Source organism: Barbus barbus, assembly GCF_936440315.1.
Source record: "Barbus barbus genome assembly, chromosome: 4".
Taxonomy (NCBI): domain Eukaryota; kingdom Metazoa; phylum Chordata; class Actinopteri; order Cypriniformes; family Cyprinidae; genus Barbus; species Barbus barbus.
In genome coordinates this window covers 34,335,601-34,355,549 of record NC_136732.1, presented here as the reverse complement: position 1 = coordinate 34,355,549, position 19,949 = coordinate 34,335,601, and the positions used below count along the sequence as shown (strand labels likewise).

The window sequence follows — 19,949 nt, the reverse complement described above, 5'->3', positions numbered from 1 at the left end:
TAATTATATCATCATGTTTATTATCATTATTTTATTAACATTTCAACTATTTTAAGTATTTATTAACTTAAACGTGAGGACAAGTATGTCAAATTATAAAATAAGAAAACAGGCAAACTCTATAACCCCCCCGCGGACTGTGTCCTTTTCTCTCAGTGCTGGAGCGGTCTTGCTAGAGCTCGTTAACGAGCCACGCTTAATCCATTTCTTTTTGTACAATTTTGGGAGATTTTATATCATCTCATTAGTCACGATGCTGAGCACGGTCAGCCGGCAACTCAGAAACCACCCTGCCGTAAGTGAATGATGATTTCAGGAGGATTTATCCTGTAGAAGACGGAGTTGTAGAAGGCTAATTTACCGCAAACGTTAGCCTGTTAGCGTCCCTGCTGCGGAATGCTAGACATGCCACCAGTCTAGATATTTATACTTCTGAATAAACATTAAATAATTAATCCCAAAATACATATTGATTAAAATACGCGAAATTTTAAAATAGTGATTCTCAGGCCTGGAAGTTATTAAAATAATGCAATTTTATGGAAATATTTCCTGTAAATGTTTTCATCGGCTAAAATCGCTCTTTTTAGTGCAATCTCAAAATGATTTAGTAAGGCTATAGAAACCAGAAGAAATACCAATGAGATGCTTTGTGAAGCTTGAGTCATGTCAAAAGTATCAAACCAGTCGCAGCTGTCACACAAGTAACCTAAACACCACACTTTATTGTATTGTGCGTGGCACATTTATTTATTGCAAAGCTTTACGTAAATAATTGGGTGAATTTTAAATTTGATGTAAATTAAATGACTTTTTATTGTATGTGCGCAGTTAACAGGGAGGCCTGGAGCTCAAGGACGAGCGGGTTAAACTAAGGACAGCGAGCGCGGCCAAATACACTCTTACTTTTGAACTGTTACAGCTCTTATCTTCGTTTTCTTAATGTTTCTTTGGTAGTTGGCTCCATAATTTCATGGTCCACATCTTCTGAAGACTGTGAACTGAAGACATTTGCACGTGAAGTTCTGAAGATTTAGGAAGGACTCTGATTTGTTATATTTGAGTTATTTAAAGTTTTTGTGTTTCATGAAACACAATTTGTGAAGCCTTATCTAACAGTAGTCAGTCATTACTGTATAATCTAGGTTTCTGGTTCTCAACTGGAGGTCTGTAATATAGTATGCTTATGTACAATAACGTACAATTTTGGGTTGCCAGTTGATTTACAGTACAATTTACGATCTGAAGCATAACCAGTTGCGAACCACCGTACTAGATGGTCATCAGCCATGATTGCGAAGTTTATTACATCACCTTCAAGTCATTTTACTTGCTTTATATTTGTTTTTATTTTGTTTTTTGTTCACCTCTCATCATAGTTGATCCCACTGCTTATTTTCATTGGTGGTGGATGCACCATGTCTCTGACATATCTGGCTCGCCTGGCCTTGCGTAACCCAGATGTCTGGTAAGCATCTGTTCTACGGCAGATACAAATTCATTAATCATCTGTCTCTCACAATAGATAATAAAAGGCCTGGTGCCTTTTTTTAATTGGGGAACGATTGTTATTGAGATTGATGTATCTGATTTGTGATTCTTCACACTTTGACCCAAACAATTGGGAGAGTGCTGCTCAGACGTTCATGCCACCGTTGTATGTAGTTTTATCATGCATGCCTCATTCATTTCTGCACTCATTTGCTTCATCCACAGCTGGGACAGAAAGAACAACCCAGAGCCCTGGAATAAAATGGGGCCCACTGATCAGTACAAGGTATGATACATGTGCAGGATCATGTAAACCAGGAATCCTAAATCTGGCCCACGAAATCCACTTTCTTGCAGTTTAGCTCTAACCCTAATCAAACACACCTGAGCATGCTAATCAATGTCTTAAGGATGGCACATCAATATAGTGTAATTTATTTCACACTGTACAACAACAATGACTATTTTTGTATTATGGTAAGGGATGGGGTTGGGGTTGGTGCAGATGTTAATAAAACACCATCTAATAGGTAGAAAATGTAATTTATTATTAGCTGCCAGTTTTAGCTGTATCCCTTCTTGCCACAACCCTTAAGGATGATTAGAAAATCACAGGTAGGAGTTTGATCAGGGTTGGTGCTAAACCTGCGCATTGGCCCTCCAGTGCTAGATTTGAGGAACCTTGATTTAAACCCTGTGTTCAGGATGTATATTGCTTCTAAGTGTATTAGATTCTCTGATTTATTTTGCTCCATGTATTTAAAGGAATGTTCTGGGTTCTATCCAAGTTCTGTCAACAGCATCTGTGGAATTTAAACATAATTTGGACTCGTCCTTCAGTTTGAAACAATTGCGTTTACACTAAAGTACTTTGAATGGAAGCCTATTGAACAAGCCACTGAAGGATTCTTTGCTTACAGTTTTTTAAAGCGACAGGACAAGACTGTGCCACAGTAATAACATTAAAAAAAAGTAGGCACGAGAAAACTGAGCTCTTCATTAATGACATAATTCAGAAACGTGGTGTGTGCTTATTGTTTTATGGAAAACATTTAACAAAGCTATACAGTAATAATCACTAGTATTATTGTTCATTTACAATATTTTAATTAAAGGTGGCATATCATGAATAACTGACTTTTCCAGGTTTTAAGTGCAATAATCAGGTCCCCAGTGCATCTACCAACCAAGGAAACGTGAAAAAGATTAATCCAGTAGCTTTGTTTTAGTGAGCCTTTTCTGCAAGCTTCTGAAAAAACGAGCGCGTCTGATTTCGCTCACTTGGTGACGTGGCAAAGGGATCTCATTATTATATTACCGCCCCTTAATCTGTAAGTTTCCACCCACTGTGCCGTCATTTTGATTTTGCAAGCGACAATGGTGTACCAGTTCTAATGTCATGGTGAAAGTTTGAGCAAAACATGCTAACTGTTCTGCCTTTGGCTGCACAGAACGCTATTTAGAGTCCCCGCCTCAGAGGAGACGAGAGCAGTGGATTTATTGATTTATTTACTGTATGCTGCTGCCACACAGATCTAAAATCATGCAATTTATTTCCCAGCTGTTTACCTTCACAGACATAACTGACTGTTTTTGTAACTCGTGTGTTTTTAACGGTAACTTGTGTGTGAATGAGAACTTTGTTCCCTTTCATAGGTTCACTTCAATGCTGCGATGATTTCATCGCTTTGGGAACACCCTCGGTGTGACGAATGTCTGAAGCCCTTATACCATCACGCCAATTTCATTGGCCAAATAGCGCTTAGCACCGCCCCCACGCATACATACCATATGCTATATCAGCGTGCCTTGCGCTATTTAATCAGATTTCAAAAGCAAATCTTCTGCTGCCCATCAGAAAGAGATTCTTGTGCTCTAAGCCATCCTTTTTATGGAGCAGTTTACTCCTCTAGGCGGACACAATGAGTGCATGTTATTCGTTCAAAACGGGATGTCTAGTCCATGTAAGCTTGTATCTCTGACTGTTGGGTCTGATGGCAGAAGCGTCCCCTGTAGTTTAGCTGGGCCTGCTCCACATGCAACCGTTTCAGTGGTGGACCAAGAGCCAGAACATTTTACCTTATTGTCATCTGCTTCGCAGAATTACGGTGACGCGCAGAGGCTTTCGTGCTCCAAAGCCGTGGAAGAGATTAGATTAGATTCAACTTTATTGTCATTTATGCAGAGTACAAGTACAGAGCTAATGAAATGCAGTTAGCATCTAACCAGAAGTGCAAGAATAAAGTGTTTTATATACATATAAGTGCAGAGTAAGTGAAGATATGATTTACAGAATATACAGTGGAATTGCTATATACAGTATTGAGCAGAGTATATACAGAATATAAATAGGAATGCAATGTAGGGATTGTATGTACCGGTTAGATCCCAGTTCCTTCAGGAAGTAGTCCTGTTAGGAACATGTTCTCGTCATAAATGGCGTCCAGTCTGTGGAGCTTGGACAGACGAACTTCGGAGCTGGCACATAATCGTTTGGAACTACTGGCAGTCTTCCTGGCTCTCAGACAGTTCTTACCACAGTTGAAGGCTGTCATGTACTAGTCAGGACGGACAACATGACTGTAGTTTCTTACCTGAATCGTCAAGGAGGATTACATTCTCGTCCCCTGTACAGGCTGGTGTGAGGAGTCTTGTTCTTTGGGCTCAAACCAAATTCCTGTTGATCAGAGCAGTTCATGTCCCAGGTCACCTGAACTCAGGAGCGGACTTGCTCTTGGGACAGAGCCTGGAGGACGGGGAATGGAGATGTCACCCCCAGGTGGTGAATCTCGTATGGCAGAGGTTCGGCTAAGCAGAAGTGGATCTGTTTGCTTCGAGCACCACTCCGTGCTGCCCGCTCTGGTTTTCCCTGTCTCCTCCGTCGCCTCTAGGTCTGGATGCTCTGGCCCACAGATGGCCCAGAATAGTCATGGTTTTTGAACCTGGTCAGTTTTGTTGATAGGCCCTCCTTGGGAGGTTCGCCTCAGGTAAACAATCTGTTGACAAGCTCGGGGCATAATTTGGTATTCTCGGCTAGAATTATGGAAGTTATGGGTGTGGTCTCTGAGCGGAATGCGTTAATGTGCTCCGGTCTTTCGGCTGAGACTACCAATGCAATTATCAACTCTAGAGCTCCCTCCACAAGAGGCATATATGCTTTCAAGTGGAGCCTCTGCGCCTCATGGTGTAGGCAACGTATTCTGGATCCAATTCATTGCCCCATAGGTTCAGTGATGGAGTTTCTTGAGAGTCGTTTTTCTAAGGGAGTGACCCCCGCTACTGTCAAGGTGCATGTAGCTGCCATATCTGCGGGACATGCTCCCATAGGAGGTGTTTCAGTGGGTCGTCATTCCTTGGTCTCCTGTTTTCTGCAGGGTTCGAGACGGCTAAGACCTTTCCGCCCCGTACAAGTTCCTTGTTGGGATCTCTCGTTCGTTTTGGAGGGTCTGTCAGGCCATCCCTTTGAGCCGTTAGAGTCTGTGTCAAAAGTTGTTGAACCTCAAGATGCACACACTTACTGTGAAATGAATGGCTAAAAACAGATTTTATTCGCTGTTGCAGTTTACTTTGAAACACGCTCCTCGTTAGACTATAAATGCACATTATAAAATTGTGAGTTTTAATTTTGGATCCTGTATACAATTCATGATCTTCGATCAGGTCATTCACAACGTTGAGCCTAAATTTTTCACATTGATTAGACTATAGAGCCATTGTCATAAAAAAAAAAACATTTTAGCATGATAAACTTTCTAATAAAAAAACTAAAAACTTGTACTCCTTATATGACCATGTAAAGCAAGTAAACCTGTTTTAAACAATTTTACAGCTCAAGCAATGCATTTTTGTACTGAGACTATATTTTTGGCTTTTAGATACTGTGGAATTCCTTACCTTGACAGTTTTAACTAAGTATGATTTAGCTTGATTTTTTTTTTTTTATGAACTGAGGGACAAGTCAAAGTTATAGTCTGTGGTAATTGGTAAAACTTTTGCTTTGATTTAGAACGCTCTTTTAATGTGATGATAAAGCACTCTTCAAGATGTTTAGCATCCAGCATGTAACAGTAGTTCTGAGACTGCAAGCTTAACTGACCAGCGTATGTGGTGTTAGTACAGCGCTTAAACCCGCCATTGTTGCCGGAGAGCGCTTGGGGGATCCTATTAAAAGATGTGACTGTAGGACCGTATCAAGACCTAATCTCAGATCTTAATGAGTTTAATACATTAAGCGCTATATAAGCTCATTTTATGTGTTCTGTTAGTTGGTATAAATCTAATTATGCTCGTGTCTTAATGTGAATTTGATGTGGAGTCGAGTTCAAGTTCAATACTTAAACAGGCAGTGGAGTTAATGGATTTTGTTGAGCGCATGTTGTTAAACTGCTTTTTTTGTTATTCTCAGTTTTCTGTTTTTCTTTTTCCAAGTTCTACGCAGTGAGCATTGACTACAGCAAGCTGAAGAAGGACCGTCCTGACTTCTAAATGAATCCAGACGCCCAGTGCTGGACCAAAGGTTTAAAAACAAACTAAAGATCAACGATACGTCCGCACACTTGTCCTCAACAGCCCTTGTTCCTAATTTATGCAAAGAGACTAAATTGCACTTGTCTTTGCTTTGCTGGATCCCGTTTTTAACATCTATGACATCTTGTATTTTCTCTCAATTCTTTGTAGTCAGAAACGATTAATAAAGGGTTTTCTCCCACATACAGTGAAAAACTGTTCATGTGTCATGATTATTTTGTTTATACCAATGTTCACACTGCACACAAACCTGGTTTAGTTTTCATGTTTGTATTGCTATTTTGCAAAGCTGAAATATTTCCTCTTATACTTTTGCTGTTGCTTATTTTTTTACTTTTTTAAAATTAAATTAAATTACATTTCATTTTGTGATTTCTGAACTTTGACAAACTATGTTCAATTAAAACAGTTGTTATGGAGTTGGGAAAATAGAAAAATCTTGATTGTGTGATTTAAGCATTCTAACTTTAAAAAATATTAATTATATAGTTAATAAATATTAATACATATAAATAAGGTGGCTTCCTTTGAAGGGTGCTGACTGATGTGTCTTAGTGGGCTTTACCTGGTTGGGCAACTATACTCTATATACTTGCCTTAGGATTGATGTCGGTGTCAAGAAACTTGTCTTTTTGTTCTACACGTGGGACTAGTGAGGTGTTAACATGGAGAAAGTTGCCTTTGCACATATCTATCATAACATCTAGCCATGTTACTGAACTCAAGTGGCACATGCATCAGTTCTATGATGATTTTAAGTTATATTTCTGCCTGATGCCTTCCTGGACAAACTAAGCTTCATGACATTATTTCACAGAATAATTTCAATTGTATGCTAAAGTAAATATTGGAGATAGTTGTTTAAGCTTCCTGAAAGCATAAGTAGAAAGTAATTTATTTAAAACAATTAGTCTGCTTCCCTGCATGAAAAACCTGGGAGCTGCTTTCCACAAATAAACAAGAGTGAAAATAGAGTGAAATTCTTCAGTAAAACACCTCCAGAATTAAACCTGGGAGGCCCTGAATGATTCTGCAGCAGCTAAAAAAATCCAGACTTCCTCCTCTCCTCGCAACGCTTCTGGACTGGGACGATGATAATCAACACCTCGGTATGTTTCTAGCTGATGTCAAACAGAGCTCTCTAGCGGATGATAGGAAGATGACAACTGTTCACTCACCAGTCAGAATCCAAAAGAAGGGTTACTTGTGTTTATTAGCTTGGGATCGACACGGAAAATGTTCAGGAAGAAGAGTACATGTAAGAGGAAGTCTATGATGTGTTATCCATGTTTTTCTTCATGTGAGGGGAAGGTAGCCTATGTGAAGAATCTCTAGGCAATATAGGTGGATTGTGAGGATGTTACTTTCGATTGATTGCCTATTTTAAGTGCATGAGGCATGTAAGCTATGACTTGCCAGAGCTTCTATTTATATCTGATATGATGTACAGATATGGACTGATCCAGAATATTGAAATCTATAGAAATGCTATTCATCATAAATGCGATTAATTTCCACCCTCTTAAGTGTTTTACTGAAAATTTTAACAATACTAAGAGTTTGAATTCTGCCATTCTACACTGTTCATTTAAAGGATTAGTCCAAAAATGAACACAAATTATACAATTTTTGATGAAATCTGAGAGCTCTCGGACCCTCAACTGAAATGTTCCCAGGCCCAGAAATGTAGTAAGGACATTGATCAAATAGTCCATGCTCAACTACAATTTTGCGACGCTATGAGAATACTTTTTGTGTGCAAAGAAAACAAACAAACAAAAAAAAATATTCAGCAATTCTCCCCGAGTTAACGTCTTGTGCCATTTTGGAGAGTATCATGACGCATGCACAGCTTTCTCCTGAAAGTAAACAATGCTGATTATGTTCTGGGGAAAGCATGCACATGTGTCGTGATACTCTCCAAAATGGCAGAAGACGGGGAGAAGAATTGTTGAATATATTTTGTTATTTTTGTTTTCTTTGCGCACAAAAAATATTCTCGTAGCTTCGCAAAATTGAAGTTGAGCCACTGATGTCACATGGACTATTTTACGGATGTCCTTGCTACGTTTCTGGACCTGAATGGGAACATTACGGTTGTGTTGCTGTGTCTATGCAGGGTCAGAGAGCTCTCAGATTTTATAAAAAAATATCATAATATGTTCTCCAAAAATTAATGAAGGTCTTACTGGTTTGGAACGACATGAGGGTGAGTAATTAATGACAGAATTTTCATTTTTGGGTGAACTAACACTTTAACAAGATTTACTGTTCTGTAGTTTGTTTATAATTTTGTAATTGGCTTCAGTAGCATTTGGGGAAAATGTAAAAGGTGTATACATTTTAAATGTGTAGGGTATGGGATATATCTTTATTTTACACTTGTTGTCTGCTACTGAACTCCAGGATCAGTGGCGTTATGCAGTGAGGTGGCAGAGGAGACAAAAAAATCAAATAGGCCCTTTTTTTCCCCGTCACACCAACCTAATCAAAAATAGTGTAACTTTAGTTTCAAATGCAAGCTTTGCAGGTGACTTGCTTTTACAGTATGTTCTTCTAAATCCGGTCCCAGGAACAGAACAAGCTACTTTTAGCTGTTTCTTCTTTGCTAATACCATTTTTCCCCGCTCTTGATGACTTTGGTAAATGTCATTGGGGCGCGCACACATCTCTTCTCTCAGACAGGAGAAAGCGTTCGAGAAGATGAGCGGCAAAATGTCAAGGAGACCTTCGCATGCCAGCGGCTTTAAAACTTCACCCGCCTTCGCAAAGGTTATTTCACATTTTCGCTGATAATGAAAGAATTGTTACGATGGCTGTTGAGATGGGAGACCGTTCCCACCTTGTGATGTCAAAGACCAGCTGAAAATCAGAAAAGTTAAAGGTGCTTTAAGCCATTTCAGCCATTTTCCCAACTTCCAATGGGCCCGATTGCGTAAATTTAAGGATTGACAGGCTTAGAGCATTTCTGATTGGCCAAAAAATGTGGGCCGCTCCCTTGAATTTGCTGTTTACAGAGTCTGGAGCTGATACTTATGGTGCATTCAAGTCATGTCGGATAGATCTTATTTACGAATTGTACACATGAACGCCACGACAAAGTCATTATTACAAGTGGGAAACTCGTAATTTTCTTTAAGCCCTGAGTTTTGAGTTAGAGGCATATGAGTGAGAAAACATGTCAGATGCAATGGATGCAGCCAAAGACTTATGCAGCATCTGTATTGACGGTAAATTTGTTGAAATGAATAAAATAATATTTTTTTTGTCATGTACAATAAAACTATATAAGTTACATATAAAAAATATTACATTGTTGTAAAATTACCATATACAGTTATGGCCAAAAATATCGGCACCCTTGGTAAATTTGATCAGAGAAGGCTGTAAAAATTAATCTGCATTGTTCATCCTTTTGATCTTTTATTTAAAGAATTGACAAAAATCTAACCTTAAAATCTTAAAAATGGGGGGAAATATCATTATGAAATAAATGTTTTTCTCAAATACACGTACACAATTATTGGCACCCCTAGAAATTCTTATGAGTAAAATATCTCTGAAGTATATTCCCATTCATATTCACAATTATAAGCACTCCAGGGTGATTATGAACATGAAATTATCCAGCCATGGCTTCCCGTTTCACAGAAATATAAATAGGAGGGAAAACTAAGCCCAAATTCCCTTAATCATCAATCACAATGAGAAAAAAACAAATAATATATTTCTCATGTGCAGCAAAAGATAATTGAGCTTCACAAATTAGTGAAGTGGCTTTAAGAAAAGAGCTAGAGCAGTGAAAATTCCCATTTCCATCATCAGGGCAATAATTAAGAATTTCCAATCAACAGAAAATGTTATGAATCTGCCTGGAAGAGGACGTGTGTCTATATCGTCCTAATGTACGGTGAGAAGGAGAGTTTGAGTGGCTAAAGACTTTTCAAGGACCACAGCTGGAGAATTGCAGAAAATAGTTGAGTCTCGGGGTCAGAAAACCTTGGTCAAACAGCCCCTACATCACCACATGTTGCTTGGGAGGGTTTCAAGAAAAATTCTCCTAGCTGATCCAAAAACAAACTCCAGCATATTCAGTTATCAGGCACGACAATTCAGAATCAAAATTAATAATAATTTCAACTTCTGAGTGTGTGAGAGAAAACACACGAAGGAGGTCTGCAAAGGTATACTTCATTCCATGCTATTCCTGTATCTATTTCCTGCGGAGACATGATTGGTCACAGTTGAGTGACAGCAGTGCTGTATTCAGTAGCAATGGCTTTAAAACAGACTTATGTTTGGTGGATCAGGCTGTCCGTCACCTCAAGGGTCAGTCTCACAAATCAGTCATCCATCTTCCTGACCTCTGACCTTCCCGTGGACATGGGCCTTTGTGTCAGATCGAACTGCAGGTAGAATATAATGAGTGTGAGGGAAGAAAATGTCAGTGTGCTGAAGAAGATCTACTGCAGGTCAGACGAGGGATCAGCGTAGCCTGAAACAGAAACAGTCACACACACTGAGAGAGAATTATTAGCTCTCTGTCAAAACCTCTCTTAAATGTTTTTCATGGTGCCACACACACACACACACACACACACACACTGGACTCTGTCATCAGAAGTGCTGTCTGCAATTTGCGATATCTGGAAATGGATGACATTTAGAGGAACCAAAATAGCAGGTGTGTACAGTACCAGTGCTCCCTTACTGTACATTAAATCTGATATAAGTCATTCAGTTTGCAAATAGAAGGGTTTGTGATCCCCATCTGTGGAGATGTTGATTTCTTTTTTTAATCAGAAAATGAGCAATTTATTTGTTTATTTAATTACTTTTGAGAAGTACTTTTTTGAAATCTGATATGATTAGTTTTGTATTTGTTCATGTAGTTTTGTTGGAAAGACGAATGCTGACTGAAGCAATCAAACTTGTCATTTTTGTCTTGCAGATGGTAAAGAATCAGTTGAAAAAAAAATCTTATAGACTTGCTCTGAAGAAGGAACCAGAGCCATAGACCAGAATATCAGAAAAAATTCAACGTACACTTGGCGCATTATGCAACCACCTAGCAACCATCCAGAATACCTTAGCAACCACAATATTGCATCACATTTTGCACAGGTAAGCATCCTTCACATTTTCTATAGAGATTGTAAAAACCTAAATATTATTTACTGTTCAGACAGTAATATCAAAATGTTTTGAAGAATATGGACACAATTTACCCACAGACATATAGTACATAAATGAAAAATGAAGGCTTAAGCTCATGTCTTAAATCATATTTTTATACACTATAAATGTCAGCATTAACATGCATTTAACAAGTCAATGTCTTTCATATTCAGTCATTTCAAGTTGTACTCTCTGAATAAGCCTACAGTTATTAAATTCAGCGATCAGCTGCACGCTGTGTTTTTGCTGTTCATTTTTAGAAAGAACACATCAGTCTCATTTAATGTTTGTTCACCATTTAGAAAAGTTTCACTGGAAGTTTTATGCATTTTTATTCCTACACTTTTTATATTGGTCTATACTTGTGTATTTATTGAGCTTAGGGCGAGTTGATTCTGATTGTCTTGATGAGCGACGGGAGGATTTCTGGGTAAATACTGAATGTTTAAAAGCTCACGGAAAACGTGGTGTATTTGCTTTCGTTTTCTCAGCTCACACAAGAACTTTTATTATATACTGTCTGGGACGTTATCTTAGAATAAACATCAGCTATAAGTGTAGCTAAAGTTGCTATCAATTTTAAAAAAATCTGATTGATCAAATGACAAGGTTTAATAGACTTTGTATCCACCAAATGCTCATGAGCTTGCCAGGCGCAGTTCATTAAGCAAACATCGACATCAACTATGTTTACTACCCATAATTAGTTGTGAAACAGTGTTATTATCTCTTATCCATCCTAGGCTCATAGATGTGCATTTAATTAAAGCGTACTCGGGCTGGATGGGTGCAGCGTTCAACTATATTCATTCCTCACAGCACTGGAAAACATTTAGGTTTCTCTCATATAAATTGTTTATGTGAACATCAGAATATCAGATGTTATGTCCCAGTGAGTGCTGAGCCTGTGTTTTTGGTTGTATTCTGGTTATTGTGGGTGTGTCTTCCCACCTGAGACTCATTATGCGGAGCTATAAAGACTGCAGCGCTGATGATGTGACCACGTTAGCCGGGCTTGCCGTTTGCTCCTTTGTTTTGTTGTTTATTTTGTTTGCATACAGTTCAGACATTGAACTTACAGTCCACTGCCATGCACGCTTCATTACTGACTTACATTAACACTGACTACCGTTTGAATACTTTAATTATGCTTTTGTTAAATAAACTATTTTCCTTTGCTATTTGCGGGTCCGTGTTGGCTCTTGTTCATGTTGCAATTTGGAGCCGGTTGTAACATAATATATATATATATACAGTTGAAGTCAAAAAATATGATATTTAGGCAAAACAAGAAAAATGTACTCATCTTCTGTTCAAAAGTTTTCTCTTTTCCTTCTGGAGCATCAGTCAGCATTTGAACCTTCTGTAATAGTTGCATATGAGTCCCTCAGTTGTCCTCAGTGTGAAAAGATGGATCTCAAAATCATACAGTCATTGTTGGAAAGGGTCCAAATACATGCTGGAAAACCAAAGAATTTGTGGGACCTGAAGCATTTTTCTGAAGAACAGCAGGCAGTTTATCTGTTCAGGACAAACAAGGGACTCATGAACAACTTGCACTAAACAAAAAAAAAAACACAGCTTTGGTTCAGGTAACAACACAGTATTAAGAATCAAGTGTATGTAAACTTTTGAACGGGGTCATTTTTATCAGTTACTAAATAAACAATAACGTGCATTTTGTAAGATCCCTCTTATTTTGGCAAAATAATTAACATTTTGCAGATTCTGAAAGGTGTATGTAAAGTTTTGACTTCAACTATATATATATATACAATTTTTCTTCCCAGACATACATATAAATGCATTTTTCAAAAAAAGATACCAAAACATGGTCAGTATTTTTGCATTAAAAATCAGCCATTTGCAGGTTAAAATATGTGTTTTCCCCCTTGTTGTAGTTTATGTCACTGAGTTTGAATTTAATTTTATGTCATTACTTTTGACATGACCTTTCATGACCTAACCTGCTGTCTATTACTAAAGATTACTAAAACCAATCAGATGCCTTGCCTGACACATGCTCAGTGGTGCTGACAGGTGGACTAGATTGTCGTCTGGGAATGGCCCTGTTTCGATTGGATTATGAGCTGAGTGTGCTTGTGACTGATTGGATTAAAGAGAGCATTTAAAGTTGATTGGGTTACAGTGATGGATGGCCTCAAATGCTGACAGCAACCATCTCTGCTTCAGGCACACAGTATTCCACCTACGTGTATGTCTAGATCATGCATTGAGAAGATATTATATTAGAAAATAAGGGGATGGCTTGTCCAATCTGATATTTTGAGGGACAGCACTTCTTTGCTGGATGTAGACAACAGTATTTCATGGAAATGAGATTCTCGTTGTCCCCCTCCCTCCGTCTCTACCACACACTCCTACAAAGGTCAGCCGTGTCCCTGCAGTTTAGAGCAGTATTGGGTGCTGCGTGATCTCAGGATCAAATCCATATTAATAGCTGTGAGGTGGTGCAGTACATTAGCCTGCGGACATTAGCCTGAGAATGATATCAGAGTTCAGTGTGTGTGTGTGAAGGTGCTGGGAGCAAGCTGAACTTAAACAGTGCACAGTAAACTAGAGAGTGTGAGTTTTCTAGAGATCGAATAATGTTGATTTAAAGTTTTTAGGTATCTGATAACTGATATGCAGGACTGTTTTTTATTTTACTTTTTTGTCTGACTCAGTGATAGTTACGTATACATATACATATACATACATACATAAATACATAAACCGAGAACTGAGTAAGTATATAGAGCCCCTAAGCAGACATGGTGATGGAAAAATTTAATTTGAATTGGAAGGAAGGAATTACATTTAAAAGATTTTGTGTTTACCTGAAAAAAATGAAATATAGTTTTTCACCAGTCAGAGAACGCAAAGTTTCTCGGGGGAATGCAAATGTTTTTCAAACAAATGCAAAAGCATTAAAATGTATTTTTTTCCCTTTCATCTAATTTCTTCCATCATTATGCCCTTTCAGGGGCTCGGTAAAGTATAAATCATGTTGTTGTGCATAATTCAGAATTGAAGAATTGGCTGAAATATTAAGGTGTCACATCCAAGTTGAATTGGAATTTAAACTGAAATGACAGGAAGACGAATTTAATTATTTGCAGTTCAATAAGTCTTGGCATTCTGGTAAATGAAGTGTTCTTTCAGCTGGCAAACATATTTTTCTTATTATAAAAATACTTATTGGGGTTATTTGAATTGCTACTTCCATAAATTCCAATTTCGTTTCTGGTTTCTGGAATTTATAAAGCATCCTCAGTCAACTCTCAATGGCATGGAACTGCTATTTAAAAATGTGAATGTGTGAAAAAAAGCCTATCTAATTGACAAAACAGTTTATCTTTATAAAAATACTATTTCAGATATTTGAAATACACTTGCAATTTCTGAGTGAAAATTGTTTCTACGCCACAAGCAGGTCAAATTTCAACTCCAACATTTCTCATTAAACTCTCCAAATGATCTGAGCTACACATTCATTTTATCGCTGAGTTCTCTTACTTTTTGTCTATTTTTATTTCTCCTAAGGGATTTTAGTATAAATGTCTGAGATACAATTGAGGCCTAATTTAGAGCTCCAATAAGTCTCTGGAGCTATGAAAGAGCAAACTCTGAGCAATAAAAATCTACTCTGGGCTAATTACGTTGATTACTGATAAAATATGCTGTTCAATGATTCATGAAGGTGCGGGCGAGCAACAAACTAAACTGGTTTAAAATTGAATGTGAATAAACAAAACTCAATAAACTAATTAAAATATTAGGGCATGAGTGAACAAACACATTTATCAAGCAATTTCGGTGAATGGATCGGTGCAATAAGATGCTTGTGTGTGCATGAGACTCTTGAAAACACTTCTCCACAGATGCCTGGACAGACTGACAAGTTAAACAGGGTTAAATTTCTCCATGCTTTGTCAGTCTGTTCCCAGATTAAAATCAACTGATTGTGTTGAAAAAAGGTGTAGTTAGCCACACCAGTATCTTTCCAACTAACTTGGCATCTATGCTGTTGTTGTTTATTGAAACCCCTCCATCTTTTTCTTCTTCTTCACGAGCAGAAGCAGGAAAAGCAGGTCAAAATTTAAATAGCTCAAAATAGAACATCTGGCTGGGGCTCTGTCGCTCAGCTGCGTGTAATGAAATATGGAAATGGAGGGGGGGTTACTCTTCAAAGAGCGCTCGAGCCCCTCCGCGGCACACAGCCCCATCATGGGCTCGTGGCAGCCCCACCTCCCCGTCCGTGCTGCGGCGTGCCGAGCGTCCAGGTGCCTCTGTGCTGGCACCGCCAGATCGTTAGTGCCTTCAGGCTGGCAGAGCTGGCAGCTGGCATCATTAAACTTCAAACCGAGCACCACAGTCCTGGGGTACCGCCATGCCAGACTCGGACCACCCGTTTGGCCAGTGCTGCCAGCCGCTGATTAGCGTCATGCTATAGCAGTCCCATCCCACCAGCGCTCACCTGAAACAAACTCACAGCTCACCTGATATTGATATTGAACTGTATTTGTGATGTGCAGATAGCCTAATCGTATTTCATATATCTAGTGACCATCTCTGTTTCAGACTCGGAAGTTACATTCATGAATTGGACATCTTTATTTTTCTCCTCACGGATGCATATGGGATTAACTTTGTGCCAATTAAATTGAATGTAATTTTTCAAGAAATGTATGAAAATATAAACTGAAACGGAATAAAATGTCTTTGAAACTGAAAAATAAATAATTACATGCAAAAGTTTTGACTTCGTTTTTAATACACTGCATGTTTTGCGACCGTTTTCTCTTCTTTCATTCGTTGATCTGTACTTACAAATACGCTTCCAGAGTTTTCGTTTATGATTCTGAAGTTTTAGTTCGCCATTCTGGCACAAATCTCTGGTGGAGGCGGGGCTAGCAGCGGTGTGTTCTCATTGGCTACTGAGTTTTTGATTGACAGCTTCTTGATCTGGAAGTGAAGCGCCCCCAGTGTGGATGTGAGCGTCTCTTAGCGGCTTCCTATTTCATTTTAATGATATAAAATAATATATTAATATTTTTATTATTATTATATTATCAGTATTGTTCTGCAAACAAACTTTGACAAAAAGTAGTCTTTAATAATGCCTAAATATGTGTCCAAATGCAAAACCTAATACATACAAACAATTATGACTGAAATCTATTTCCAGCAACTAGGGTATACACAGTCATGGATATATAGGGCTATACAGCCATCTAATGGTTACACAACGGTATTACAGATGATAAATGGTACATAATTTGTATGTATTTATTACTAAGTTAAAATTACTAATACATATAAAATTAAATAATTATATTGTGTATTTATTTGTTTGAAATATTTTAAGCTTGAAATGTGTCATGGGAATTCAAAGCAGCTGGTAATGTTAGACTATAATACATCTTTCTCAATTTCCAGGGAGCAACTTTTCCATAAACAAACTTCTGATGCTGACCCAGAGGATGCAGTGATCCATTGCCCTCATCAGACAAGAATCTTATTTTGTTCAGACACGTCACCTTTGAATGACTGGGATCTTGATCTTCAGACACCTGATATTATGCAAATATTTTAATTTCTTTGGAGCTCTAGATTAAAACAGAGACAGTTCACACTCACACAAGAGGTTGCACTTTATTCTTATTAGTCTATACTGATCTTGAATTAGCATATGATTGTTAAGGGGATAATTCACCCAAAAATAAAACTTCTCTAATCTTTTACTCACCCTCACGCTGTCCCAAATGCATATTACTTTCTTTCTACTGGACAGGTAAACACAAATTAAGATTTTTAGGCAAATAATCCATCTCTGTGAGTCCTAAAGATGCTTTAAAAACCACACACAGTGACCGTGACAGTAATCCAGCTGACCTTAGTGGTTAAATCAATATTTTTTTAAGTAAAACAACAGATAAGAAAATAAAAATTTTGCATGCAATTAAATTAGTTTCAAAGACATTTTATTCTGTTTTATATTTTCATACGTTTCTTGAAAAATTACATTCATTTTAATTGGCACAAAGTTAATCCCATAGATGCCAAGATGTTTTGTAGGCCTACACAGTGACTTGTCTCCGTTCAAAGCTACTTTGAACCAGACTTCAGAAGACCCATAATATATTCAAGAAACGTTTTATGATACACGTTTTTGCATTTACTGTGCTGGTTTACCGTTGTTTTTCTATGTAAACGTGTTAGACGGACGTGTTTTGCGCTTATGTCTTTCATGAGAGGGGACTCTAAACACTCTTGAAAGATAATTGAATGGCCTCAAGGTGTTTTACTTTGTCATGTTCCTCATTCGCTATGCAGCGACCAGAATATTCTCAAAAACTGCACCTTTTTTTGTTCCACAGACAAAATTTTAAAACAATGTGAAGGTGAGTAAATGATGACTGAATTGTACGTTTTTTTGGTTGAATTTATCTTAACTTGATTGGCCCACGTGCTTTTCCTGCTCTTTCTGCATCCCTCTACTCTCTCTGTACTGGCTGGCGCTCCCTCTGACGTCAGTTACTCCCTGAGCGTGTAATTAAGTCGTGAATGATAACGGTTCAATTATTTGCCCAAACGTGTCTCTATGGATTCATTACACACTCACTGATGATGGAGAGTCCCCTGACTCATTCCACAGAGAGGAAAGCAGGAAAAAAGAGAGATGACGATCTTGACAACGTGTCTTTGCAGGTTTTGTAATTATGGCATAATTAGCTTTTTCGAAATCAGATAGGTGTGATATTTATTGTGTGAGAATGGTGTGTCAATAGGATGACTGAACTATTGACGTTTAAAATTAATATATCCACCTTATTTTTCCTGTAAGAGCGGTGGCGGCCATTTGTAAATTTTATGGGTCTGGTTTCCGGTGTCATCCACATCCAGCTATTTTTAGCTGTTATAAACAGCTCGTTTTGCTGCTTGATATTGCAAATTGGTTTGTCTTACCATATTATTTTAATGTATAATCCTAATTATGAACACCGGTTTGTAGTGCAAATAATTTTAAAGTTTACTGCACATGCATCCCAAATCGCACACTTGTGCACTATTCAGTGATGTTTTGTATTATAAATAGTGCGAGTAGTGCGTTCACACTGAAAATTCCAAAAAGAAAAAGTGCACTTTAAATACCCAGATGATGCACTTAAAGGGTTAATTAACCCAAAAATGAAAATTAGCCCATGTTTTACTCACCCTCAAAGCATCCTAGGTATTACCATCTTCTTTCAGACGAATCCAATCGGAGTTATATTAAAAATGATCCTGGCTATTCCAAGTGTTGGAATGGAGTTAAGTCGGTATTTTTGTTGAGCAGTCCAAAAGTAGTCAAATAAAGCACATACATCCATATTAAAATGCGCATCACACGGTTCCGGGAGGCAAATAAAGTCCTCCTTAAGCGAATCGATGCGTTTTTGTAAGAAAATACCCATATTTAAAACATTATAAACACTTCTGCTGACTGTCATACATGCAAGCCGTTCCGGCGGATGACATAGGATGTATGCATCGCACACACGCCGGTGATAAGTGACGAATGCGGAAGCGCGGAGGAGAGGCAGCAAGACAAAACTCCGGTCACGAATTAGAAGCACAAAACGAGAATTTGTAAAGAAATATGTTGTCGGAGTTCAATATAAGCCAAGAGGAGACTGGATTTACTTTGCTAAAGTAAGAAAACTTTGCTTCCTTCGGCAGTCAGCGGAAGTGAGAAATATGGATATTTTTCTTACAAAATGCATCGATTCACTATAGGGGGCCTTTATTTATCCCCCAGAGCCGCGTGATGCATGCTTTATTTGACTACTTTTGGACTGTTGAACAAAAACACCCGCCTACCCCCATTCTAACACTTGGAAGAGCCAGGATAATTTTTTTTATATAACTCCGATTGGATTCGTCTGAAAGAGGAAAACCATATACAGCTAGGTTGCTTTGAGGGTGAGTAAAACATGGGCTAATTTTCATTTTTGGGTGAACTAACCCTTTAAATAACCAAAAAACTAAGTGTGGAATGTTGGACACTTTATGCACTCAACTGCCACAGCTTTAATTATAGTCTTGCGTAGCCTGACCTTCAGACTGACGGCTTAAGGTCTGGGAACTTTGGCCGCTTTGATTGTCCAAGAGGCCATATGACTGACAGGTAAAGCAACCAATCACGTTTCATTTTGTGCCGTGTCATGTTTAGGGGCGTGGAAATGTTGCCACAGTAACAGACTCTCGGACGTATTTTAAAAATTCTATGCCGCGAACTTTATATATTTCACATATTTTTGAAAATCCAGCGTTTATTTGATCCTGATAAACGTTTGTCGTCACAGTTGTAATCACGACAGCTTTCTTCTTTCGTGAGGGGGTTTGGCACCACGGCATTTTGGTTTCTAGGCGGAACGTTAAAGAACGCGACACACACGTCTCCCGGAAATCCTGTATAATCTAACCAATCCGATGATGACTTCGAAACTCCTGAAGTGTCGTGAAGGGGGAGGGGCTATCAGACTCTGATTATTAATGACAAAATAATCTTATATAATTCATACACTACATAGTTGAGTACATAATACATAAGAAGTACATAGTGTATAAGTGCATAGTGTATAGTGCGTCATTTGGGACGCAATTGTTATTTCCCTAGTGGCTAAAGACCCAGAAGTCTTGCCCATAAACTTACTCCCGCATTGAAGAATAAGGTGGTAAAAAATGTAAATAAAAAAACAAATTTT

At 38.1% G+C, this 19,949-nt stretch overlaps 2 protein-coding genes across 2 annotated transcripts in view; both read left to right on the top strand.

Moving 5' to 3' along the window:
* LOC306868757 (nucleolar transcription factor 1-like) overlaps nt 1–19,949 on the top strand; it is a 967,110-nt gene that overhangs the window by 508,735 nt on the left and 438,426 nt on the right. The window lies entirely within an intron of this gene.
* Nucleotides 139–6,216, top strand: LOC306868900 (cytochrome c oxidase subunit NDUFA4-like). Its single transcript, XM_079415361.1, has 4 exons — nt 139–295; nt 1,380–1,468; nt 1,717–1,777; nt 5,920–6,216. Exons 1-4 carry the CDS (start codon nt 254–256, stop codon nt 5,974–5,976), a joined length of 249 nt encoding a protein of 82 aa, XP_079271487.1. The 5' UTR covers nt 139–253; the 3' UTR covers nt 5,977–6,216.

Excerpts from the sequence above, each read along its gene's own strand:
- LOC306868900 (XM_079415361.1), top strand. The coding sequence starts at position 254 with ATGCTGAGCACGGTCAGCCGGCAACTCAGAAACCACCCTGCC. Across the intron at positions 296-1,379 it reads AACTCAGAAACCACCCTGCC|TTGATCCCACTGCTTATTTT; the intron begins GTAAGTGAATGA and ends CTCTCATCATAG. Across the intron at positions 1,778-5,919 it reads GGCCCACTGATCAGTACAAG|TTCTACGCAGTGAGCATTGA; the intron begins GTATGATACATG and ends TCTTTTTCCAAG.